Source organism: Tympanuchus pallidicinctus, unplaced genomic scaffold, assembly GCF_026119805.1.
Source record: "Tympanuchus pallidicinctus isolate F22 unplaced genomic scaffold, pur_lepc_1.0 scaffold5, whole genome shotgun sequence".
Taxonomy (NCBI): Eukaryota; Metazoa; Chordata; class Aves; order Galliformes; family Phasianidae; genus Tympanuchus; species Tympanuchus pallidicinctus.
This window is the reverse complement of record NW_026294769.1, coordinates 34,667,426-34,694,752: the sequence shown is the minus strand read 5'-3', so window position 1 is coordinate 34,694,752 and position 27,327 is coordinate 34,667,426. Positions and strand designations below refer to the sequence as shown.

General features: G+C 35.1%; 1 protein-coding gene across 4 annotated transcripts in view; it reads left to right on the top strand.

Moving 5' to 3' along the window:
• The window catches only part of CCDC178 (coiled-coil domain containing 178), a 181,013-nt gene that overhangs the window by 127,041 nt on the left and 26,645 nt on the right, over positions 1-27,327 (top strand). For all 4 annotated transcript variants that reach the window (XM_052703878.1, XM_052703877.1, XM_052703879.1 and 1 more), the window contains one exon: positions 2,714-2,863. In XM_052703878.1, coding sequence (XP_052559838.1) covers positions 2,714-2,863 — 150 coding nt within the window. The remainder of the gene's footprint in view (positions 1-2,713; positions 2,864-27,327) is intronic.

Below are 27,327 nucleotides of genomic sequence, written 5' to 3'. Positions count from 1 at the left end.
AAATGCAATGGTTACCTACTTACATATCTATCTGACTATATCGTAAATCTTGAGATTCATATCCCTGTTCTGCTAGAATAGGAAACATACCAAATTTGGTTGCAGTTTGATCGTTCCTCTCTCCCATGAAGATGGAGTTCTCATAAATATGTCTTTTTCATGTCAAAATGTTTGAATCATTTTAAGTTATATATGAAAAACAAAACAAAACAGTAGGACTTTACTAGGTTAGTCTCAGGTATGTATGTATTGAGGCAAATAACTGTATTGATGTTAATATTCCAGAAACAAGTTTTGATGTTAATATTCCAGAAACAGGTTTTTCTTTGACTTCCCAATATTCCTTATGTATGCAAAGATGCTGTCAATGTTGAAAACAGTACTTGTTTTGTGCACTGAATGTCAGTATATTAATATCAGTCATTGTATATTTGTTTTTGAAAATATCAGCTTGAAAAAAAGCTTGAGATTTCTGGAAGATGGCATAGCATTTTAGTATTTAATGACACACAGAGTGACGGTTCTGCACAGAAGAATAACCATGGCATAACCATGGCAATTTTCTAGCATAAGTTTTCTGAAAATGTGTATAAATATAGATAGAAAAGTAAATGTATCTTGATTAAGACATTGCATATTTAAAAAAAAAAAAAAAAAAGAGTTGTTAGCAGGCTAACTGTCTTGGGAACTCCGGAATTCAAAGCAGCTCTGTGGGATAGCTGTGAATCTGTTCAGGCATTTCCCTTGGATAGCTTTGTCTTTAAAAAGTGAGACTCCAAATTACTCTCTAGGGAGTAAACTCAAAAAACTTGAGACTTCTTCAGCATTATACACTGTGAACCCAGAAGAACTGGGACTTTATTAGTCCGGTAATTCAATACATTTAAAAAAAATAAATCAGGGAAGATATTAAAGCAAGGCTTGCATTTTATTGAAAGTCCTTAGTCTTCTTTGGCTCTGGGCAAAATTGTATCTATAACATATGGTGATTTGTATCTAAAACATTGGTGATTTTTAGAATGGTCCCAGCTCATGCGTTTGTGTTGCCCTTCCAAATAGAGCTTGACTAGCTGCAACAGAGTCTGGCTCTTTTAGTATTCATGTATAAATAATGACTTGAACCATCAACCAGTGATCTGAGAAAATAAATCCAAACCTCTTTATGCTCAATATTTCTTTTCTGCCTCACGTGTATCTTTTGATTTGCACAGTGTTCTGTCAAAGGGAAGAAGTGTCAGGGAAGTGAAAAGAGTAACAGCTGAATACTACCAGAGTAGTATTCTCCTACCAGAAATGCAACTACAATGGTTTACGAACTCTTTCTTTGGATTTTGGCATTGCCATTACTTGATGGTTTCTGACTGTCAAATCAGAGGGCTGCCATTTCTCCTGCTGGACAGAGAGGCTCCATTCAGGGAGCACCTTATGGTGGCATTGTTCCAACTGCTCTACCTCTTCTGATAGCTCTGCTTTTCAGCAAGGGTTTCCATAACACATAGCATTACAAATCATCCATAAAAATCATAAAAACTCAACTTGTTTTCAACCATACTTTTCTAACTTGAGAAACTTTTAGACTAAACTTTTAAACTTCTGTGTTATAAGACTTTGAAATATTGCCTTAGATTACGGCAACCATTCTTCATACAGACATCTTGGTTTAATTAGATGGCCCAGACTTGTACATAATTGTAAGCCGTCCTGTACTCCTCCACTTTATTATGTGCATCTGAATTTAACAGAAGTACCTCCCAAATACAACAGGCAACAGCTTACATAAATTTAACAAGCGTTAAGCTTGCCCATTGATCTTCCTTGTGCATCTCTCCTATCTAGTGGGTGGTATCATCTTCACTCGCTATCCTATTTTAAAAATACATTTTAGGGATATGCACTTAAAGCATATCTCAAAAAATATTTTTAAAAGTGGAGATCAGGCATCCTGTTTTGTACTTATGAAGCTAGAAGAAATTTTCATTCATCTAACTATGGATAAGTCCAGTTGGGCTTCACTCTCATAAATTGCATGTTTTTATGAAAAAATAAAAATGAAAGCAGAATTCCTTGATGTAAGTCAATTTTAAATTAAATCAGATTGTCTGTGTAACTTAGATAAAATACCTTAGAAAATTCTACAACTGTTGCAAAGTCATGAATTATAATTACAGGAAATTCAGAGATCATTTTGAAAAACAATGGAAATTCGTCTGATTATGGAAGCACACTTACCAAACAGTTCACCTGGTAGCGAACCATGATGGCTGATAATTAAATTAGACTTTAAAATCAAGTCAATCAAATTACGATTGGGAAACTTCACAATTATTTATTTAAAAAAAAAATAATAATTTTTATACAGAAAGAGGACTTATGTAGTAAGGTAGAAGAGTATTTTTTTTCTAGTAGTTTCTATTGTAACTATTTTAAAACGTTATTTTGGTTTATTTTCCTGATAAAATAATGTTTTTTTAATTTTTAATTAGTAATTTTTAATTTTTAATAGTATTAATTTCAGTATAAGTGTTTTAGCAAAATTCTAAACACGGTGAAATCATTTGTAGATTTCTTATTGGTTTCACTGAAACCATAATCTTATCTATATTTTAGAGATGTTCATGAGGGAATGAGTCAAAGAAACTGTGGAAGTGAACTGTAATTTTGTTTCTCAGAAGGGCATTTTGTAGTGAGTGTAATCAATTACTTTTCTCTTTAGGCCAATCTGGAGCAAATTATTAGAGAAAATCTGTTGCTAGCTAAGGAATATCAAATGTCTCAGAAATGCTACCTAAACTGTAAAGAAGGTCTCACAGAACTCTACGACAGTAGAATCAAGGTGGAAGATTCATTTAGAGATCATCAGCAGGTAAAGTGCTAACATCACTCATTCAATTAATGTATTTCCTATTTAAAATGCATTTGATCAATAATGCCAATGGAATATATGCTAGCAATATGTCAACTATCATGTGTATTTTTTTTTCTTCTTGAGCATTTTTTATATTTTCACTTCTTTGCTTGCTTGCTTGTTTTTTTGTTTTGTTTTGTTTTTTACTTTACAGAGCTGTTATATAAGGTATTAATTATTCATTGCCATAGTTCTGATTTATTTTTTTTTTTTTTTTTAAACCTGGAGTGTATTTATTTTGTACAAAACTGTATTATTCAGCATAGTATCCAGCACCCTAACGTTATGCATTTCTATCAAATAGTCTTTCAGGGGAATTGTGAGCTTTACAACAGCTATAATCAGACACTGCAAACGTTTAATGTAGAAAACATATACATGAAAATGAAAAAAAACTTAAAATCTAGTTTGATAACTTCCATGGTGGAGGTATACTGCTGAGGTATGTTCTCTTGAATAATTAGTTACATTTGAATAGGGTTTCTTTTTGTTTAAATTTAACGTAAATCGAGATGTTGTAAAACCATTTTCAAATGGTTTTTTCTTTTTTTTTCTTTGCATCTATAGATCTCAGAATGAGCATCGACTATATCAGCACTAACTATAACTAAATCAAAAATATTATCTAGGTATGTTAACCAGACTATTGCTTGGTTGTCTTTCATGTCTGTATTTCTGAAAATTAATACACATGTAAGTAATCATGTACAAAAATTGTAGGTTAATGTCAACAGTTTCAGGTAAGAATGTTTATTAACTTTGGTCATGGATGCAGAAGTCAGATCCTGTCAATATTAATATTTCAGTTCATTTTCTAAAAATGCAGTGAAGAAGTTTTCAAATAAATAAATGAAATGTGAAGTTCAAATTATTAGTAGTACTTTGCTTGTATTAGTCCCCTTAGTCCCTCTTATGTCCTATACCTGTATCTTCAGCCATTACTCATTTCCCACAGACCACCTCAGTAAATCTCTGACTCTGAAATTCAGCATACTTTGAATTTCAATTTGTTCCTTCTAAGGTATTCTTGTTAACTATGCACCTTTCTATATTTCAAGAACAAAAATATGTTTAAGTCATAAATTCCCAGAGATAAGAGTATTGGAGAACAAGTTGAAGAACAAAACATAAATAATTGAAGAAATTCTATTTCTCATCACCAAGCAAGTGCTAATTATGCTCCCTAAATATGATCTAAAGGCAAAGCTATGAGCACTGAGATGTTTCTTAGCATGAGTGGGTTATAGAAGGAATTGAAAATATTTTTTCTGAATACGAAATTAGGGCCTACTCACTATAATGCTTTCTAAAGAAAAATATATCTGTGTTAGGTAATCTGGACTTTCAATTTCTTTGGATATAAGAATGCCTTCTGGATGTAATTGTTCTTGGTAATATTTGTGAAACAGATTTCCCACTCAGCAGTTTACCTCTTCTGGACACAGTGTGGGTGATATTATCATACATCTCGGTGAGGTAATATGGAAGCAAACAAAATTGCAAATGAGTTGGCATATATTATTGCTTTTTTCCTTCTCAATTTGAATACAATAAAATAAACATAGTAAAATATAGCAAAATTGCATTGCAATACCAACAGGATCTAGCTTCATCAGCTCTGCCACATAATCATTTGTTTGGCTTTTTAAAATCTTGTTTATGAAGAAAATGGTTATGAGTATGATACTATTCTATAGAAGCTCATAAGCAGCATTACAACATGTGTACCTAGTTTATGGTAGAAATTAGTGATGGGAATATTTAGGCTGACAGTCCTCAGTACCATTTAGTAGCAATATATATACGAAGACGAGAAACTCTATTGAGAATATTAATTTTGTGAATTACAGTGACAACTACTGTAATTTCCTTTCTGATAACTTCACTATGTTAAGGGACTAACTAGTCCAGCAATTGAGGCAAAACACGTCTATCACTATCACAGTGTATTTAGCAGTTATGACAAAGGGAAAGAAGGTGCTGACTACATACAGAGCCTTTAAAAAGAAGGTGTTCTTTCTTCTTAGTTTTTTTTTTTTTTTTTTTTAAGTGAATTACAACTGCAATGGGAAATCAATTCTGAGGGAGTATCACAGTAATGATTTTTCTAGGTGTTGCACTACGTACCTGCATTACAATGTGCAGACTTCAAGAAGTGTGTTCATCCATTCCTAAATCCTGAGGACTTTCTTCTCTTAGTATCCTATATATATATTATTATTTATTATTATTATACTATTTATATACTATTTATACTATGCTATATTATTACTATATATTATTATACTCAAAATGAGAAGCTAGTTTTTATGAATACTGATGCTAAAAGCAATCTACTGATATTAAATTGTTTGGCATATTTTAAGTGGATGTAGTAACTGCTTTAACTAATGAAGTAGGTTTACTTTGGGATCCTATGCAGCTGCTTTCTTCAACCCCAGAAAAGGCTCTGTCTTGATAGCTGAAATAATGTCTTTGGTAACATGATGTGTTTTATCATGATCTTGCAAGCTTCTATGTACTGAGGAAGGTGCACTTATGAACAGGGAGGATACACACCACTGAATCGAGGAGCTATGCCCATGGAAAGTATAATACTCTCTTCTGCGTAGTGAATGCAAAGGAATTCTATTGGAGGAGGAAAGGATTATTTTTTTAATACTGCTATTCAGACGCAGTGGCTGAGACAAGGTTTTCATATCCCACTGCTGTTGTCTAAATTTCTACCTATCATGCTATAGGAGATTATAGCCTGATGGAAAACACATGGAAAAATTTCAACTTTGCTGCAATTTCTGCTTCCTTCAATTCTCGTGATTAATTAAGTTACTATGTAGCACTGGTTATACGCTTGTTTTTGCAGGTGTATAGTACGCTTCTGCCTTTGTTTTCTTCACCCTATTATTATACTACAAATTCTTCAATTCTAACAAATTCTATGAGATTTTACGTTTTTGCTGGGCTTCTGAAATCAAAAAGCTAGCTAGCAGTATCAGCATTCACTTGGAAGGGTTGAAGTTTCAAATGTTCTTTTTTGAATTTGTTCTGGAAATGTTAACAGGTTTGCAAACTAGTGCCAGAAATACTTGTGTGCATGATGACCAAAACTAGTTATTTACCATATCCTTTTTATTCTGGGCAATCTTGGAATACCTATCCCAAGAATGAAATCTTTTACTTCCATTGTATTTTGCTAATAAATTAGTGATTTTACTGTAGGCGTCAGTTTGTTCTCTTGAAATTAGGGTTGATTCCAAAATATAGGGATATATCATTATATGCTAACAAACTATTTACTTGAATCTGTTTAACAGAACTTTAAGAATTATTTTTGTTCATGTAATCTGCATTTTAAAAAAATCTCCCTGAAAACTACTATTAGTTTAAAATTTAAGTAAAAATTCACTCATATTCAGGTTCTGTTCAGGAGGTCATATTATACAGAGGATGTGGGAGAAAGGAATCTATTGATTTCTCGTTTCCTTTTTTTTTACTTTCAGGATAAGTGACATATTATTGCAGTAAAACATATGTAGGGTCAATTCATTCTGAATAGTTATTAGAAACCGTGATAACAAAAGTCATTACACTGCAGTTCAGTTTTGACAGTAAAATTTCTGCAACATTATCACAAATCCTCACGCATTAGTGCAATGATCCTTACTATAGTTTCATATTAGAATCAAAAGACTGCTGTAGCATGCTTGATACAAAAAGTCATGCAAGTCAAGTGAAGTTCTTTTATGCTTTTATATAAACATTTTCATGTCTTTCTTATGTATGTGTTTGGCTCTGAGCCCTCTTGGAAATTGCTGCCTTTAGTATTTTGTTCAGCTGGGATACAGGTTTGTGGTTTTTTTTTTTTTTAAATGAAGTTCTCATTGTTATGAATCACTAAATAGAATATAAAGTAAATCTGATGCATTTCAGTTTATGCAATTAACTTCTGATTTTGTGGTTCCCATTCACTGACCTTAATGACAAAAAACAAAAACAAACATTATTTGTAAAAAAAAAAACAAAACAATTTCTGTCTTTAAACTGTATTTTTGCCTATTCAGTTCACTGTGGAGATCTTGGATTGTTTCATATCTTCACAAGACTAATAATGAAAGCACTGATAATGTTACATGAAGAAAACAGACTTCCGTACCTATTTCCTTACAAGTCTTAAATGAAAAAGAAACCTATTAAGGATTCAATGTGAAAGAAAATTATCATAAAAGAAATATCAGAATTTCTATTTTGTAAATGTTTAATCAGTTTTCACATCTGTTTTGATTAAGACTAGAAATTAGTGATGGAACTGATTTTTCTTTTCTTTTGCAGATGTAACAAGACTAAATAATAGCTTTTAAGCAAAAGTGTGTCATTTACAGTTTTCCTGAGTTTTTTTCTGATGTTAGGATTTTGACACCATGATAGGTTCTCAGAATAGACAACTTCATATAAAAACAGAAGGAAAAGATGTGTCTTCCCTAAGCCTTTTATTATGCAAATTTGCTAAACTTTCATTGAGCTAATTATATTTAAACAATGTAAGCATCAAATTAATTATAATTAAATTTAAATCAATAACTCTGTAAGTTCAGATGACTCCATAAGAAAATTCATACAAGCAGGCAATCAAATCATACTATTAGTTTGGCAGCAAAACAAAGTTGTTGAAATAATTTAAAGAAAGTCCATTTCCTTTCTGTATGTATCAGCCATATCAATGGCTGGTCAGATTAGATTTGCAAACTATAGTCAGGGAACAGGATGTCTGTAGGACTCAAATGTTATTTCCAACAGAAAGTTCCAGAGGATGTCATTATAGGAAGTGAAATCTCTTTATTTCGCCGTAAAAAATTATACAGAAATCTGATAATTCCTTTAGGTATTTGTTTTAGAACTTGGGTGTTCTCTAGTGCTGCTGGAGAAAAGATTAAAAAGCCTTTTTCCAAGCAATGTTTTTTTTAATTAAAGAGAGAGCTTTTCATTTTTCCCCCACATCTGTATGCCTATTCCAGTCTCCGTTTGGTATAGAGTAAACAGAATAGGAAGACAAATTGTGCTATCTTCTCTACCAAAGTAGAAATGGACATTTTTAGCAGTCCTTGAACTTGACAGTTCTTTCTAACACATAGATATCTATTAATGTGCCTATATGAATAATGCGCAGAAAAGACCTGTTCTCTACTTCCTCTTGTTCGGTCAGGAGGTAGATATAACATTCTGTCCCATGGTTGATTTTTTAGGTATCCAGGAAAATATTATTAAGCCAAGAGAATTAACTTTGTGTAGATTTTGCAAAACAATTGCCTTTGGAAGTAAAACTTAGCCTGACCTTAGTGTTCGAGCAGTTTTGCATTAGGGAACCTATGTACCAGTGCTGGCTTCTCCCATTATCTATGCTACATACTTGTTTCTTCTAATAACGTTTAATAGTGATTTTAGAATTGTTACTGTCACAGATACATTTAATCAAAATCAGGCAGAAGATCTTCCATTATTGAAAACAAAATCAACTAAAAAAAATTTAGTTATTTTCTTTTGTTTACGTTTATAGCAGGCAGGTTGAGTGACTGCAGAGTAGCAGTGAACAACTTCCTTAAGAAAAGTTCAAAAAATGTATATATATTATTTTATATACTTCACATTCATTTTTTAACCACATGGATTAATAGATTGAGATTTACGTTCTTATTAGCTACATAAACTCACGTTCATTCACATCAACTTCAAACTTACATTAAGGGCATCATTAAGGTCACAGTGTTACAGCTTAATCTTACAAATACTTTCTGAAAATATTTAGTGTCATAATAGTTTAACTTAGCCTTTAATAACAGACAAAAACGCAGCAAACAACAAACAAAATGCTCTAACTTAATAAAAGTCATCCTTTTGCTTTCATTTTTAGCTCATGAACAGCATTATTAGAATCTTTCAGGATTATAAAGCACACCTACCTTGTAACTCATCTCAAATGCCTTATTAGGGGTACTTTTGTTAAAATCTTATTAGGCCTGTATTTTCTATATTTATATGCTTGAAAAGCTAAAACATTCTTAATAATTTAACATATAAGATTAATGTGCCCTGTTATGCAAACTGTTATTCCAGAAACTGGTAGAAACTTTTGTATTGCACTTCTACTTGGAATTAAATCCATTAATCAGAAGGAATGGTCTCGACAAGAATTAGCTGGAAAAAGTTTTGATGAAACAATTTTCGTATGAAATGTGGTGAAGTTCCACATGCATTTATGTGTACTTTGAACCAGTCTTGTGAATGTATGGCTCGAGGACCTCTGTGGGAGCCAGCGCTTCAGTGGCTGCAGTCAGTTGCTGAGGCAACCAGCCAGCATAGATTTTTTTTAAGCCAGGCGTCTTTGCTGTTTTGCTAACTCCCAAGGACACTTGTCCCAATGAAGTAGATTGAGGCAGACGTAGCATTTGAGGACAGAAATCATATTCGTTATCTGTAATTATGTACAATTGACAAAACTCTTAGGTTGGAATATAAGATTATACAAGGAAAGTCTTGCCAATTGGTAGAGCCAAGCTGTGCAAGTATATTTTTGTTAGAAATTAATACGAAGAGAAGATAATATAAAGAATTCTCAAAATCATTTTCAGACTAATCTGAAACTAAGATTTTTCAGATTTTGGGACAAAAGAAAAACACTGGAGGTTGGGGAAAACAAATATTTCTTTTCCAAATAATGTTTGTTTGTTTTGATTAAAAATAAAATGTTTGGAAATCAATGGATCAAATGCCCCCAGGAAAGAGCATTTGATATTTTTCAGAGAGGAAGACGGAGTACTTCCTCACTTAAATGTCAGCAATGCAGATGCTCTGTATTCCCTCAGATTCAAGTGCTCTGCAGTAATGATTGGAAATGAAATTTCCTCCTTTCCCAAGAACACTTGCATGAATGACCATGTTACAAATTATCCTTGGCTAAGTCTGTTTCAGTTTCTCACTGCAGTCGTACACTGTGAATAATTAGTTTTGGAGGAGACAAAAGGATGAAATCATTAAGGTGTCTGTCTAACAGTAGAACTCTGGTCTGAAATAAATATTGGTAAATTATGCTAAAAGTAGTTTCATCACTGATACTGAAGTAAGCAACCTCTGAGTAACATAGGTCTCAGGGCTGGGCCTGTCCAGGTGTGCGATACCTTCTTTCACATCTTTGTTGTAAATGGGACAGTGGGAATGTGAATTTGAGTCTTCCTGTTCTTGAGAACACGTAAGCCCAGAATAATTCTGCAGTTAGAGTACAGTTCCTTCATAACTCTCATGGTTAAAGCTTTTGCCTATGTTACCAAGAAAGGTCGTGCTGGGTGTTAGGAAAGGTTCTTCACCAGTGGTGGGTGTGGAACAGATTGTCTAGGACAATGGTCCTGGCCCCAAGTGCCGTGTTCAGGAAGCACCTCAATAACACTCACAGACATAAGGTTTAAAATTTGGGTGGTCCTGTGTGGAGGCAGGAGTTGGACCCTTGTGGGTCTCTTCCAACTTAGAGCATCACAGAATCACAGTATATTTTATTCTGTGATTCTGTCATTACTGCATGACAGGGGACTTCCAGCTGGAATGTACTTCTGGCATCCCTGCTCCTATTCAGCCTCTGTCATATGGATAAGAGGCCTTTTTCTTGCTCTCCAGATACAGTGAGGATGTGGTGAGATACCTGGACAGTTGTTGAGGTGTCTCAGAGATATGGTTTGTAACATTTCTACCTCTTCAGTAAATAATCACTTTGCCTGTTAAACTGTTCTCATCTGACATTAGATTAAGCCTGTAAAAAAGCCCACTAATTTAGAATATCCACAAATGACAAAGAAGGGGAAAGAAATGATAATTCGAATAAAAAAGAGAGACCACATTTATTCTATTTGCACTGTAATTAGATGTCAGTTCCCACCTTTAGCTAACTTTCTGTTTTATTCTGGGTAATGTGGTTGTTGGGATTTCAGCTTTCCTGCATGCTCCTGTCTCTTAGTGAACAATCCTACATATCAGTCAACCTTGTTTTTCAAAATTTCTAGCAGATTTAGGTGGATTTAATCTTTTCCTAAAAACTAGCAGAATATACGACCTAAGAGAAGACCAGAAGTTTCTTTCTGTATCCTCAAGTTACCCTGCACATCTAAATAACTGCAGCTGCAGTTAACTCCTCCTGCATGCTGGCTGTGTATCTTCCTGGGGTACCAGTTTGGAGAGAGCGAGTAAAATTAAATGACCTAGGTTAGAAGTGACCTACATTTTCTCTAGGGAGCAGCTGTAGGACATCAATTCATGTTCTCAGGTGTGGATACCTCTGAATCACTGGAGCTAAATCCAGGTTTTGGGATCTGTTGGAATGAATTCTTCATGTAAATATTAAAATTATCTATCCCTATTAAAAAGGTAGAAAAGATGCTTATTTTCAGATTCTAAAAATAATTTCCTGAATTGGAGAATTAATGATTAATTGCAAAATAAAGAGGATGGGAATGAGGAATTACAGTATGAAAAAGCACCAGGGCTGTTCTAATTTTCAGAGATAAAGTGTGTTGAATGCAGCTTTGCTATCTACTTCCCAGTAATGCAATGTAATTTTGTTAGTCCTAGTATGTTTTAACACTAAATCTAGCCATTCTTGACATTGATTTCAGTGCAATTTGCGTAATAGGTCAAGTAAAGTGGTGCTTATTGACTGCTGATTGTATATGTTTTTCCACCTGAAGTGTTATTGTTAATTGACATACTCTTTAATTTTTTTGAAATAATTTTAACTCTATTTGAATAACTGCCCGTAATTCCCCCTTTGTAAACTGGGCCTGTTTCATGGCAAATATCAAATATAGTTTTGAGAATCAGATAAATTACAGGCAGTAATTCATTCCTTCAGCAACAGAACATTACAGTAATCAGATTCAAGCTAATTTGTCAAACATAATTTACCTTTAGTGAATATGTGCTGTCTGCCCCTAACTAAATCACCCATTTCTAAATGTCTTGTAATCTTGTCCCATGCCATTATTTCTAGTAATATTCTTGCAAAAGAATCCTGGCTAGCACTAATAGCCTGAAGTTTTCTGAATAATTCTTTGTCTTGACATATTGCAGAATGTTCTACCTCTAACTATATGATTACAGATCCTGTATTAACAGGTATTAACATGAGTCTGCTCTTTAGCTTAATTCCTGAAGATTATAGGATTATAGTAAAGGCTATCTAATCATCACATGCTGACTGCTTTATTGGAGCTTGTTGATTGTATTGCCAATGTTGCCTTCAGACTGTTTTTTTTGTAATTACGAGTGTGGTGATAGGGATGGTACTTTTTGACGCCTTGTTTTCTTCTGAAGAGAGGAAATGGACTAAAGTAACAGAACATATTAGACAGAAACCCGAACATCATTTTAAACAGTAGCAATCTGATTTTCTCATAGGTGTACCACCAAATGATTTGTTTCCTTTTGTTCTTCTATTGAGAAGTAGCTCAGGTTCCTCTGTGGTCCCTCTTGTTTCCTCTACTTGGCTCCAAATGTGTTTCTCCAGCTCTAAGGTTTTCAAAATGACTGCATAAAATAGCAGCATACACTCCAAGGAAAGTTTCCCTTCCTGGAATATCATCTTGGATATGCCTCTTCCTCCGTTGTCTTTTTCTAGATAGAGTATGATCAGTATCACTATCTTCAACTCATTCTTGAAAAAATTCCTTTTATGTCTACTTTACTGAAGTAATGACTCCTTTTTGTCATTAACCCCAAAAGTCTCCTTTCCTCGGACTCCCCATGGTAGCCTGCGAACCTCTTCTTTTCCCTGCATACCAGAATTACAGCAGAACTCCCTTCTGGGTTACTTCCATGAAGAATGTGAAACAACCAGATTTCCAGCCACTTACTATCTCTCTGGCAGGCATAGATAGCAATTATCCGCTGTAATTTTAGAAAGCGTGCATTAAAATCTTGAGGTTATGTAGTTTAATTACTCAAAAGATTATTCTGTGGCCATGAGTACGTTGACTGTATTAAAGCTACATAACTTGTAGAACATGGAGGTCTATGCATTGTCACTACTCTTTGCTAAGTCTGTAAATTCTTCCCAGTATCCTGCAAAGAGAAACCGCCTTTGTGGGTTTTAAATCCCCCACACAGCCTCCAGTGGTCATTGAACTGCCACAAGTCCAGATAAAGCTCAGGGCAGAGAGGCATTAGCCAGCACTCCAGAAGAGGTTCACAAAATAAGAAGCAGCTCTTAAAATCACTTGACCTTAAATGATTGTGGATGCTCTAAAATTTCAGTCTCAAATCCATGGTTACTTTAAAACAGCACTGAAATGAATTCCATCCTACTGATAATTCTGTCCCTAGGTTTTCATTCTACTGCAAGAAATGTCAGGGTTGTACAGGAGGATGCTGCTCTCACCGTTCCCATCTCATCAAGGTCTGGGTGCACTTGATAAGCTCTACATACACATCTTCTCTAAATGAGAGGATTGGTATATTTGAAAAACCTTTGGGGGATCTGGAAGGTTTGTGATGGAGGGTCAGATAGAAAGAACCAACTGATGGGCTGAACAACCATCATTTGTAACAGTTTAAAAGAAATGTACTTTGTGTGCTCAGTACACTTGTTCCCAAAGTCAATGAATGATATGTAATATTGAATCACCATGTTATTTTCCAGAGAACTATTTTTTACAGTATTAGTGGTGTCCTTTGTGGCTCAGATTCAAATTGCAGCTTCATAGAATAGAGGAAAACTTCCTCATCCTGAGATATAACAAAAATAAATTCACATCCATTCCCTGAAGAAATCTCTATCATGTTACACAAGTTAATATGTAAATGTTTTGAAAATGTGTTTCTTTGGCACCATATTATACATGTAAATGATTACTATTATTTTCTTCTTCTGTGCATCTGAAAGCTAAAGAATTACTGTATAATATGCTATATATATATGTGCGCTTTCTAAACATTATAGTCATTTCAGACAAATTCAAGCTAAGCAAAATGTCAAACTTTGTTTACTAATTTCATTCCTATCTTTTCTTTTAATATCATGTCTTGGTTCTCTAGTTATAACGTAGATGCACCTAAAGTTCACTAGAAACATTTGCCATTAGCTCCTTCTAAAAAAAATTAAATTTGAGGATAATCCTACCTCCAGAGCTTATTCTGTTCCTGGCCATTGACTGTGACAGTGAAAGGCTCATCTGAAAGCAGTGGAGCATCCCATCTAAAAGCATAAAACATATTACATTTCATGAAAAAGCTAATTCAGATTGTTTAATTCTGGTAATATTGCCTCTGTCACCTTCAAAATCAAAATGTTCTTTCCTGTTATTATAAAGAAAACAACCAAATTGCTTAAAAACCCATTTGAATACACAGCTGCCTTATGTTGCATACTAATTTGATTAAAAATGTTTGTGCCTCACCAGCATTTTTTACGTAAAACACAGTGGTGAATTTAACAAAGAAATATATTTATATTTTAGCAGTTTTTGATGGTAGAGTACATTATAGTGTCCTCAGCACCCCTGGACCAAACAAAGATCTTGCTGCATTATTGGAAGGCTTTAAACTGAATGTCTTGCTGTATTTGTTTGCTCAGTGCTTTGGGCACTGTGCCAACCTCATTGTGAATAACTGCATTAGTCAAGTGTATCCAAATTATTACAACACAGCGTCCATCCCAGTTATTGCTGTTGAAGCATTTTCTGAATCTTCACATCAGAAACATCTATTTGAGGGGAGAGCTTTACATAAATTCAGGCCATTTTTAATTTTAGACAGAAAATCTTAACATCTTTACAAGTGGCTTGTGTAACTAGATTTTCCTAGAAAGAATAATTAGAAAGTAATTGTACTACTTTTGTTTACTTATTATGAACACCTTGCCTAAAGCGAGGATCTGCCATGACAATAGAATCAAGAAAAGAGGAGCCAGAGCACAATTGACAGTATTTATTTTTCAGCTTACGGAAATAAGTATTGTGAACATCATCTCCCCTCCTTCCATCTTCACTCTACCCAGCTGAACTCCTCATTCCTTGATAGAGATGATGATGCAGTAAGCCTTAGTTGATTTCTAATTATCTAATTGCCTTCAAAAGAGCGACTGCAGTCTGTGTATCATTCTTTTCTCTCCTAGTGGAGTTCCTTCTCCTGATGCAGAGATGTCCATTGTTTCTCATGACAGCAACCCTTGTGCTAAAATGTCTGCAAGATACAGAATGTGAAGATAACCATATTCCCACCCTTCCATTTCAGAATAGCTCAGGTCAAGGTGGTCTAATGGGTTGCAAAATAATCTAACAATATTATCTTTGCAGCCCTTGCTGACTTACTTCTTATATTTGGCCAATTTGTATTATTCCACAGTTTCTAGCTCAGCATAACCTTTGTCTTGAAATATAGTTTAAGCAAGCGAGATTGGACCTGTGTGATAGCTACATGTCATTCAAGAGATGTGGCCTCATCATTTGTGTTACGTACACCTGTCAAGACAAAGAAATCTCTCTCCTCCTCAGTTCAGAGCCTGTTTTCCTTCTCCTATAGTAAACAGTAATTTTCCTCCTTATCTAGCCCTATTGAAACAAGACTTCAAAAAACTTTTATTCACGCTGTCCTTTACCTTTTGTTCTCAACATCAGCTTCATCAGCTTTATGTTCTCTCCAACCTAAAGCCTCATTGCTAGGAATGAAAATGCAAGGCTCTTGTACTTGCATATGTTACTGAGATCATTGAAGGATTTGGTATGGGAAAAATTTGGATAGTCCTAAACAGCTGATAGTTTGGCCTGGTGCACTACAAAACCAGAAAAGTATATATATTATTATGCCATGAGGATCTAAAGTATCATCTACTAAACTTGGTTAGAGACAGGAGTTACTCGTTCTGTGAGTTGCTGTAATACCTGACATTATATTGAAAAGCAAAATTCTCCAAATTTCCTATGAAAGAAACATTTCAAAGCTATTTACTATGAAACATTCCTGTTTTACTTCATCATGTTCATCCCTTGTCTCTGCTCTGAGGTCTAATTCAAAGCAAGCAATAAGCAGAGTTCATTCTGATGGCTGGTCTCAGCTCAACGTAGCAATTTTGGGGTGCTACTAGCATTACTTCTTTGTTTCTGCTCCTGAACTTCATCAGTCAGAACTGAATGCTTAATTCCAAATTCTGCAGTGCTATCCTTTCATAGCGTAGAGGTTGAATGATCTGCCCAGCTGAGGAGAGTTTGTTTCTCTGCTATGCAAAATACATGTGCAAAATATAGAAATGGGAATAAATTTCACAAGATTCACTTAACTGGCTAAATAACAAGATTTTCAATATGAGTACATCATTATCACGTTTTGGATTTGAAATATTTTGTCACACTAGCATAACTCAGAACAAAATTACAAGCTTTAATGGCAGACTACCATATACAAGTTTCCTCAAGGATAAAGTAGTCTTGATTTTTGACACACGAGCAAGTTATTGTCCATCAGCTGCACAATGGTAAGAGCCTGTGAGCACAGTTCTGCAAATAGTACTGTGTACCAGAAGCATGGTAAATTATTGTTCTGTGAGTGAGGGATAAGTGATTTCTCAGTCAGATGTGGATGCGCTTGCAGTACGGATAGACAGAATTTATGCAGATACGCAAACCATTTAACTAGAGACATAAATACCATGTCTTGTGATGCTATTGATAGGTCTGTATTGCCTTCTGAGCAACACTACAGTATTTCTGTGCCTGTCTTAAATTATCTCGCATTGAGAACTCGTTACAGAGTAAAAGAATGCAGTGACTAAACGTCAGAGCAGCTGATGCATGCTAACCTTTTCATGTGTCACAGCCCTCTGACAACTTGAGTTTTACATATGCCTTTGGATTTTTTACATTAAATCATCAACTGCCAATGTTGTTCCCAAAAGTAACACTCAAAAAATGATTCTGTTGAATGATCAGGGAGCTCTTTTATTTTATTTGGGCAAGAATGAACACTTCTGGAATTTTCTGGGATTTTTTTTTTGTAACACTTTAGGATTTAGAATTACAGGCAAAGGCATTTTTTCATGAAAAATAGCTAGCGGACTTTCATTTTGATTTTGATTACACTACGTGATGCCATTTATACATGCATTTTTGAAAACAATTATTCATTCAGCAAGAACTCAATCCACTTTCCTAAGCAATCTGATATTTTACATTTATGCTTAACTCTTTGAATGTAGTCTGCTTGCCAATAGCTAAATATCGGGTTCTATAAATGGTCCAAGACTTCAAAGTAGCTAAGGCAGCCATTCGTTTGAAATTCTCTGAAGTTCTTGTAGTGCACATATCCCCATTGCCTGAGTATATGTATTACCCAAGTGTACTGAGAATACAGGTAGCAACAACAGCCTTTTTATAAGACAGTTAATCTGAGAGACACTAAGGCAGATTGAAGGTAACCAGTTTACTTTCATGCCGACATGTTAATATTCATCAAGAGATTTGATGATACTTTTTACCATTTGAAAGATTCTAGAACCATATCATCTTCTCAGTTGAAAGGGACCTTTTAAAGGTCATCTAGTCCAATTCCTCTGCAATGCAGGGACACCTACAGCTACATCAGCTTACTCAGAACCCTGTCCAGCCTGACCAAGAGCAGAGCATCCACCACCTCTCTGGGCAATCTGTTCCAATGCCTCATCACACTTATTGTAAAAAACTTCTTCCTTATATCTAGTCATCTCTTATCTTTTCATTCGAAACCATTTTCCTTATCCTATTGCAATAGATCCTGCTAGGGAGTCTGTCTCCTTCCTTCTTATAACCTCCCTTTAGAAAGTTCACTTTCAGGTCTCCCTGTAGCCTTCTCTTCTCTAGGCTGAACAGCCCCTGCTCTCTCAGCCTTTCTTCGCAGGGAGGTTTTTCATCCCTTGGATCATTTGTGTGGTCCTTCTCTGCATGCACTCTAATATGTCCACATCTTTCCTTTACTGAAAGCTTAATACCTGGTCAGAGTACTTCAGATGAAGCACCGGTGCATAGTAGAAGGGCAGGATCACTTCCTTTGCTCTGTTGGCCATGTTGCTTTTGATGCAGCCCAGGATAAGTTGGCTTTCTTGTCTTTCTGGACAAGAGCGCACTGCTGGCTCACATCCAGTTTACCATCCACCGGCTTGCCAACCTTTCTATTCCCACCAGATATTTTAATCTGCGCTTTTTTTCTGTGTTTTTGGGAGGGACGAAGGCTTATGATAATTTCTCTCTCTGCCATGTAAAGCTTCCTCTAGAAGGGGTTGTCTTTGATTTCCTTGATTTTGTGGATGTATTTTCTTCCCAGAACATAGATGTGTGACAAACAAGAGACCACGAAGAAAGAATTAAGCCCAAATCTCCTTAGAAAATGGTTTAATCTACTATAACTCAGACATATCTGTACAGGAGCAGATAGGACATTAAAGACTGTTAATTGAAGATACTATGTCAATGTACAAAATGAGACAAGACAAAATGAGTTCCACCTTTCTTTCTCAGCTATTTTCTTCTATTTAGATGCAAGGTGGTCGAAGTATAGCAAACAAACTGTAAGATAATCTGGTACTTGAAAGATCTTTAGCTACTCTGAGCCTCTGTGTGAGATCCAGAATCCTGCAGCCATTATTTATTTCTAGAATTAAATGGTGAGACAGTAGTAGTTCAGAATTATCACAAGAATACTACAATTTTCTAATGTATTGCCCATGATCATTAAAAGTACTATCAATCTCTGAATATCAGTGCAAAGATGTCCAGCTGCTGCTTTAAGTCTGGTATTGGGACTTGTGAGCTGGGACACATTGGGCAGATACCCTGCAAGGGTATTTTCTTGAATTAACAGTAGTGAATGGTGCATAAAATTGTCACTAAGATGAATTTATTACTGTACTATTTCTTTTCACATTATTCTGTATGGGGTGCTACCCCAACAGAGTTTCCAATTCAGTAGTATGCCTGAAGCCAGGGGTTTTATCAGCAGTGTGTCAAAGGGTGTCTGGCTCTCATTCATATATAATTTACTCTTATTACCCAAGTTATTTCTATTGTTCTGCACTAACAGTTGTATATTTTCTAATGAAGTTTTAAATCAACTGGGAACCAGGGTATAAAGAGTATTTGAGTATTTTGTGCCAAATATGGATTGTTTGTCTTCCTGTTAGTTATGGATTGTGAGTGTATTATTGCTAAAGGAGAATTTTTGTTTTTTCCTTTTGCTTAGAGTTAACATTTAACATTTAATAAAATTATGTGAACTTTTCAAGTGTTCAAAACAAACAGTGTAATTAAAAACAACAACAACAAAAAACCAAAACAATGTTAGATTATTAAAATAAACATATGAACCTACCTAGCCTTCCTAGATCAACTTTGGGCCATATTGAACTTGCGGTCATAACTCCAGTAGTATCTTGATGTTTAGTATTTACTAGCTGGATTTTGGCAGGAGCTGAATAACTTTATGTCTGCAATTGTCTATAATATTCACTTCCAAGTTTTGAAATATGTCCAAATTTTGAAATATGTCTTGCCTGTTGTACCTGCTATATGCTGGTTGTCTCTGACTATGGAGTTGTGTGAGGTGAGTAGAACACGCTGACACTTGTTGAGCTAAAAACATTTAAACTTTGGCACAGTCGTATTGGTCTTTCTTTTTCTGTGTCTGTGGGAAAGCCCTTGGTGAACTGGCTGCCTTTTCCACGTTACCTTCCTTCTGCCAAAAGACAGGCAGCTGGGGCTGTGATATGTAATGATGGAAAGAGCTTGATGAGTGTCCTCCTTCCTACACAATGAGCACTGGGCTATAATGCCACAGCCACGTAAGCTCCGAGATATTGTTGATGCAGGTGAGTAAAGAGCTGAGCCTGACCAGGCATCCAGACTTATTGTCTGAGACTCATTGTTGCTTTTTGCGCATACGTCCAGCATTTGAAGTATTTTACAATTGTGTCTGAGATTAGCAAGTGATGGTACTTTCTACTGTAGTGTACCCTCTTGCTGTTTTTTACACGTTGCTTTTTTTGTTAGGTACCAGTAAGAGATAAATCTGTTAGAGCAACTCGTTTCTTTTCTTTTTCCAGGCTTTTTGATCGTTGTACCTCCTTATTTATGAAGGCCAAGATTAGCCACTGCTTTTGTGTTAAAATTCACATTTTAGAAAGATAAACCTTTTTTTTTTTCCTGTAGAAATTCTGATGTATCAACAAATTGAACCAACAGCAAGGTTCTGTCTTTCACTTTAGATATCTTTTTAAAATTGTCTCCTCAACTGGCAGTGTAAAGGAGTTATTCAAATGCCTACAAAAGGCCTTAGTCTTTGAAATTTTCCAAGACAAAAAAAAAAGGAAAAAAATAGCATTATGTAACTCCCACAAGTTACAGGTCTTTGATACCCTTTAATCAATATATTGTTTTCCTAAATATGCCCACTATTATACGCATGAACATATCAATGATTCTTAATATGGCTGCATTCTGAAAGTGTGTCAACACTATCAAAAATGTCTGAGAACGAGCTGAGAAAGCAGGTAACACTGATGAAAATTGTTCTGGAAAAAATAAATGTTTAAGCAAGTCGACTGTAGCTGGTTACATTTTTTTTCCCTTGAAAACATGACAATTTTTCTGAACTAAATTCTTTGTAGGATTTTATTTAGAAACTTCAAAAGGAACATAGGCTTAGGGCCTCCGTCACAACTTCTATTCATATTAAGTTGCTTAAATGCAGTGCAGACTGGGGTCTTTACCAACTCTCTCAAATAATCTAGATGGTTTTTCTAAGGAAATGTTATTGAATATGTGTGCATAGATTTTTACCATTCTCTTCTGTTGAAGCTATACTGGTGACTACAATGTAGGAAAGTACCCAAGCCTGCTCTGAACTAAAGCAGAACAGAACGTGAGCTTTTGTCTTTGACCTTCAGATGAGTGGCATAGCCACCTCGTGGTTGGTTCTTATGCTGAAGGTGTCCAAGGCCAGGTTGGATCAGGTCTGGACAGCCTGATCTAATGGGTAGCAAATCTGTCATGTCAGGGATGTGGGGGTGTGGAAGTAGATGGACTTTGTTTCCTCCCAACTCAAGCCATTCTACAATTTTGTTTCTAAGGTATTTTCTTCTGTCTATATGGGTATACTTTTAATGGAAATTAAGATTTTAAAAGCTCCTCAGTAGTTCTGTAAGTAAAAAATTGAAGTTCAAACGCTGATGAGTGGTCATCATTGTGACAGTGTTGCTGCAATGGTAAATATAACTTAAAGGAATAAATGAAGGCTACTGTACTGTATTGCTATCAGATTTTATATGTGATATATATGATGAAAGAGATTGAATTAATCCTTGCTGATACATTATTGGTATCTGAAGAACAAGAAGAAACAAATCACATGCATTTCCCCACTTAATTATTGTGCTAGACACTCATTGTCATATCATTGACCTATTTGGTCATGCCCAAGTTAATCATGCCTGAACCTTTTCCCGGTGGGAAATAAGCTTTTTCACTTCCTGTCTTGCAGGAATATCAACTAAAACTCAGTCACATATGCCCACAGTCTGATCACTGCAGCCCACCGTAACCATCATCTCCAGCAGTGAGACTGCAGTCTGCAGCATGCCCGTGAGAGCGGGTGTCAGAAACCCATCACTTCCTGTGTGCCTTTGCTCAACTTCATTCAATCACTTACCGCATTAAATCACACCAACCTCTGCTTGCAGAAGTGTTCCCCTCCTTTACTCTTTTTCTTTTTTTAATCCTTTTTTTTTTTTTTTTTTTTTTTGTTTGCAAGGAACTGTTTTGTCACACTGAAATAGAGTTTATGTGCAGTGACAGCCTAATAAGCCAGCAACTTTAGTCGCTTATTAAAGTCAAGCATGTGTCTTTGTTTCATGTTGCTAATGATGTGGAACCGTCGAGGCCCGAGTATATTTCGTCTGGACGGTGTGGGAGCGAATGCTGAGAGCTCATTACTTGGCTCCCCATTGGAATCCTGCAGGCTTCTGCTCATTGAGGAGACTGTGGGGGCTTTGACAGAATTATTATACTGAATATTTTTAGACTCATTAACTATATCACCAAAGCAAAACATCTCTTCCTTAGATGCAAATGGCTGCAGCTACTGTGGCTTTGCTTTAGTTATTGCAGAAAAAAGGATGAAGCTTGAAAACAACTTAGGGAAAAGATTTTCATGCCTGAATGTTTGAATTTGTAACTTATATTGGGAATGTGTAAGCCTTTTTTACCACATTTAAGCCACTCATGTCTAAGTGCCATTTAAAAATGCACATATTCAGTTTCATGTAGTAAGTGGTGCTCAATCTTTCAAATTTAGAAAGTGCCACTGAAGTACACAACAGGAGCTTTCCAAATTCTGCTTTCTATTCCACAGAGAAAAAAATTAAACTTAATAAGCTCGTGTTAAAGTAATTATAGATGTTTGAATTAAGCCTTCAAAGGTAAAGAAATTTGGAGGTAAGCTTGCAAATTCTGACTTTCCTTTCACCAAAAATGTAAGTACTGTGCAATATGAAAGATCACACATTTTTCCAAGCCATACAATTCCTAACCACAACAGAGTGATTTAAAGATGAGGAGTGAGACAAGATTTTTAGCCAAAGTCTGAATTTCCTTGCTATGGTGGGTTTAAGTTGGTTCTTAATGTTACTTTATTGTAGCTTTTTGTGGTTTAATTGAGACTTAAGATGTACTTGAAGAAAAATATGAATACCTTAAAATTAATTCTTCACAGCAAAGGACAGAAAATTGCATTTATGGCTCCATTTGTTGGAGAAGTTAAGTTGGCTGTGAACTGTACATTATTTCAACTTCTATAAAATTATATTTTGACTCTTGATGGAGACCTTTTCTATATGTTGTGTACAGGCTTACTTTCTATAAATTGTGACCCTGAGTAATTGCATGAATATACGCACATTTTAAAAAGCTAGATGAGTGTTTTTTCCATAATGAGTGCAAGGTTCCATTAGGATTTTATTCTCCAAAATGTTTATAGGTGGAAAAACAACTATTTTGATTCCTAGGAAGAAAGACATTGCTCTTATTTGTGGTTCATTTCCTGCTAGAGTATTCTCTGACAATGGTGACACTGTCTTTATACATCAAGAAGTTCTTCTTTTAGTGACTGCCAGGGACTCTGGAGGGAATACTTCATATCTGAAACATGTTTCCCTTTGGGATTTCACCATCAGAATAACTGTTCTGATCAGCAACCCATTAGAATTTTTTTTTTCTTTCTGAATCTCTGAAAAGGAATAGTTAAAAATCTGACAGACAAGAAACTTGGGCCGAATTGAAGTTCACCGTTCCTCACATAAGAACTCCGTGTTCTCCCTCAAGCAGTAAGTTCTTAATAGGTATAAGAGCTGTTTGGAGTTCTCAGGGTAAGCGTTTTGAATCTCTGAAGCCTCAGAGTGGACAGACTTCATTTTAAGATTTTTGCAGTTCCTTTTCAAACCAGTTTGTGGCACAACACTATTTAATTTAGATGCTGAGTAAGATTTCCAACTCTCATGCTTCATCGTCAATATCTAAATCTTTAAATTTAAGCACCTGGATAATAGTAGCTTGATATAAACTAGAAAAACACAGTCCTTTAAGAAGACGGTGTTATTAGTATGGGTTCCAGACAGGGTGCCAGCTCTGAAAACCATGGTCACAGCTGTACATTAAGACACTTTTCCTTTAAGCAGCAGATGATTTTTCACATTTGAATGTGAATACTCTGTCAGGAAAATTCTCACCTGCAGAAATGGTTCACAGTTGTGATTTCAGAAGTTTTGCAGTAAAAATAGCCCAAAGCCAACGCACCTGTCTAGATTCATAGATGATCCAGGGGAAATAAAACAGACTTGTGCTGTAGGCATGCAAATGCAATTGTTTCATTTCTTACAGATAGAATTAAAATCAGTAATAGTACTATAAATAGATGTTTGCTATCAGTTGTATTTATGATCTTATGATTATCCAGACTTAAAATCACTGTACAATCCCTCTGTCTTTTTACTTATTTTAGCTATCTCAATTTATTGTCTCCTTTCAGTGTTGGGCAGAACTACTATGTTTTTTTTTGTTTTATTTCACCTTAATTGGTCCTGCAGTGAAAAAACACTAGTCAAATGCATACCTGTTGGGAGAAGTGGACTAGGAGAGTACTTAAGTGTTATTAAGATGCAGTCTTGAGCTATGCCATAAATACTTATCAGATTATATGATATAATCAATTAATTTCTCTAGATTCTTAGTGGCTGTATTTCAGTGAGTTCTGTATTATGCATCTCTCAATGTCCAATGACATGCAATTTTTCAGTTATCAACCTTTTAGTCACTATGTAGTAGGCAAAAGTGGTTTTCGTAGGCTATACACCAAATTCAAAGCTCATATGGATTTTAAGCATATGTTTAAAATTTCTGCATTTCAGTCAGCTGACCTCTATAATTTTCTGTTGTCTGGTCTCCATACAAATTAAGATCTTTGCATTTATACTGAAATGGTTGCCTTAGATGAGGTAGTTTTTGCACTGAAGATGCATTTTTCTTACTGATTTAAACCTATGGTGGTTTTCTTTTATGCATACTTTTCATGTAATAGAAAAGATCATATTTTATTCTATACAGTACATATATTTGACCTCAGAAAGAGCCTTTATGACTTTGGAGCAAAAAAATTATTCATATTAAGAATCTCCATCTATTTTTTTTTCTTGGTTTGTTGTTAGTATCTTTTAAAAATAATTATGTTAATAGCAGTCAGTTTATTGATGCATTCTTTACGTTCTAAACTCCAGAATAGTCTAAAGCATCCAAATAAGCAGTTATTTTGTATTTGAGAACTGAAAAACAGTTGGCATGCTAGTGAATCTAGTCTTTAGTTTTGAAACAGACACTAATTTTGTCATCTAGGATTTAGTACCTGTGTCTGCACTGAAACAGGGGTAAGCCTGCTGAGCCCTGTGCTCCTGCTCTCATGATCTGAAGTGGGAAGCTTTTGAAGCACAGTTTGTTCCCCTTCTTATTTGTGCACCCAAATTTTCTTAAAAAAAAAGAAAGAAAGAAAAAACAAGGTGAATGTGGAAGGCATAGTATCTTTTCTCAGTGTGGTGATTGTACTTCCTATTGCGTTGTCTGGCTCACAGACCAGATAGAGAGGCATGAGAAGGTTATTTATTCATGCCAAGCTCTTAACAAAAAATCTATTCCTTTCCTCCCTTAGACATGTACACTGTAACTATTCCCTTGTGACACCCAGAGTGGAAGTAAGAGAGTGCCAAGAATGAAGCCCGTGTGATGATGTCACAAGGGTCTTTCAGGTCGAAACATGCATGTGGATAGGGAACTAACTAAATGCACCAGGGAAGATCATGTTGCGATCCTCCAAGGCAAATATCCCTGATTAAGGAATGTATTGTGTTATTTTGCTGTGTTTTGTAGGAGTCAAAGATGTATAAGGCCATATGACAGAAGACAGTTAAACAAACTTTAAGGTTCATAATATCTTTTGAGTATTTTTTCAACCTGCAAGTCCAGCTCTATATCAAGAAATCACTATTAAAAACATTTTAGCATGCCATTTTTTTTACCATTATCATTGCATTGGAGGACTGACAGCATTACTTCTCCAACAGTTTTGATGCATTTAAAAATAAAAATTAAAAAATTAAAAAAAAATAGGAAACCATAAAGTGCTCCTTGAGCTCAAGCCTAAATGGTGTTTGTTTCTTATTGGTTTCCACTGCACACGTGCTGATTTTGTCACTGTCTTATCCACAGTGCACAGCACTTGACCATTGATTTCCATCCTTGAGCTCATTGGGGTCTTATGGCCCTAACTAGTGGGCAGTACTATGTTCTACTTATTTCTGTCACAGTAATGTACCACAGTAGTTTGTTTTAAACAGTATTTAAGAGAAGATATGTATACCATGAGATGTACCATGTTGACATGTAGGGTACCAGGGGATATACAGTTTTCTGGTAGTAGTTCCTGTAGTGAGTCATATGCTGACTTTGTCTGGAAGAGAGCACATGGGAAATTCTGAAACTAAGCCAGGGAACAAATTAACAGTGGTAGAACATGCTCCATAGTGCTTTATTTGCCATGTTGAAACATGCTCCTAGTATGGAAAGAACTCACTTTATTCCACTGTTAATTTTGTTGTTTCAGGATACAGTTAAAGTATAGATTTTACTGTCTTTTAGGGAGTACTAGGAATGTGAGATTAAGATGTCTTGTGGGGAAGAGTCTGGAAGTAAGAAAACAAGGAGGATTGACAAAGGTGAGCTAATATTAATATGGAAAAATAAAAAAAGAGTGTTTTGGGGAGACGCTGGAATTTTCCAGTAAATCTGTCAGTCTCTGGAGAAATTCAGAAGACCTTTGTCTTTTAAGACTACTCTCCCTTCAGAGATTAAGAAAGAACTAAGGATTCCTAAATCTCAGCTGTCATTTGCTCTCAAGAAAATCTATGAAACTCACCACTTTTAGCTATATCTCAGATGGAATATAATTATATTTTGCTGTAGTATTCTTCTGCAGAAATACTCGGGTATTTGCTAATCTGTTCACAAAGTGATTCTGCCCGTTGCTTTGAAAAGGATAGGAAAAAGACTGAAACATAAATAAGACTGTCATAAAACATATAGGGTCTTAAATTAACATTGCAAAAGCATCTGTAGGTCTGGCATTTGCTAACTTCTGCACATTTATCTTTCCTTTTTATTATCCTTTTAAGGTAATTGTATGTGATTATAAAGGCATTAACAGGATTCCTTTTTACATCTTTCATTTATTTGGTAATCAGGAACATAATATTGACTCTATCTGTGTAATTGTGACTGTTAAGAAACTTGGGAATCAAGATAGGTGGGACTTGCTCTGGCTCAAGTCATTAATGGCTTAACTACTACATCATTACTGTAGCTTAACCAAAGATATGGGTTTTGTCCTATTTATTGTTGCTGTCAGCTCTTACGTATTAAGCAAAACTATTTGAAAGCCTTTTATACAGACTGCATTTGAAAGAAGGATTAGAAGCCTTACATTCTTGACAAACACAGTGAAAATCAATCTGAAGCTTATATGAAAGTAATGACTTCCTTGTTTTCATACATGCTTGAAATTCCGTCTGTTCTGGAGGATTTTTCAACAGTTAGAAAAAGATGACTCCATGTTTGTAACCCCTGCTAAGAAGAAAAGTGAACATAGAAATTTTAAGGTAGATTCCATTAAATGTATACATGTTTGGAATTTTTGTCTAATCTTTTTCTTTAAGTGCTTTCTATATATAGAGATTTAAAAAATTGCCCTCTAAATATAGTACATGTAATAAAATGCTACAGTTCTTATGGATAAATCAAATTGTATTTAAGATTTGGCTTTTGCATTTTTTTGGT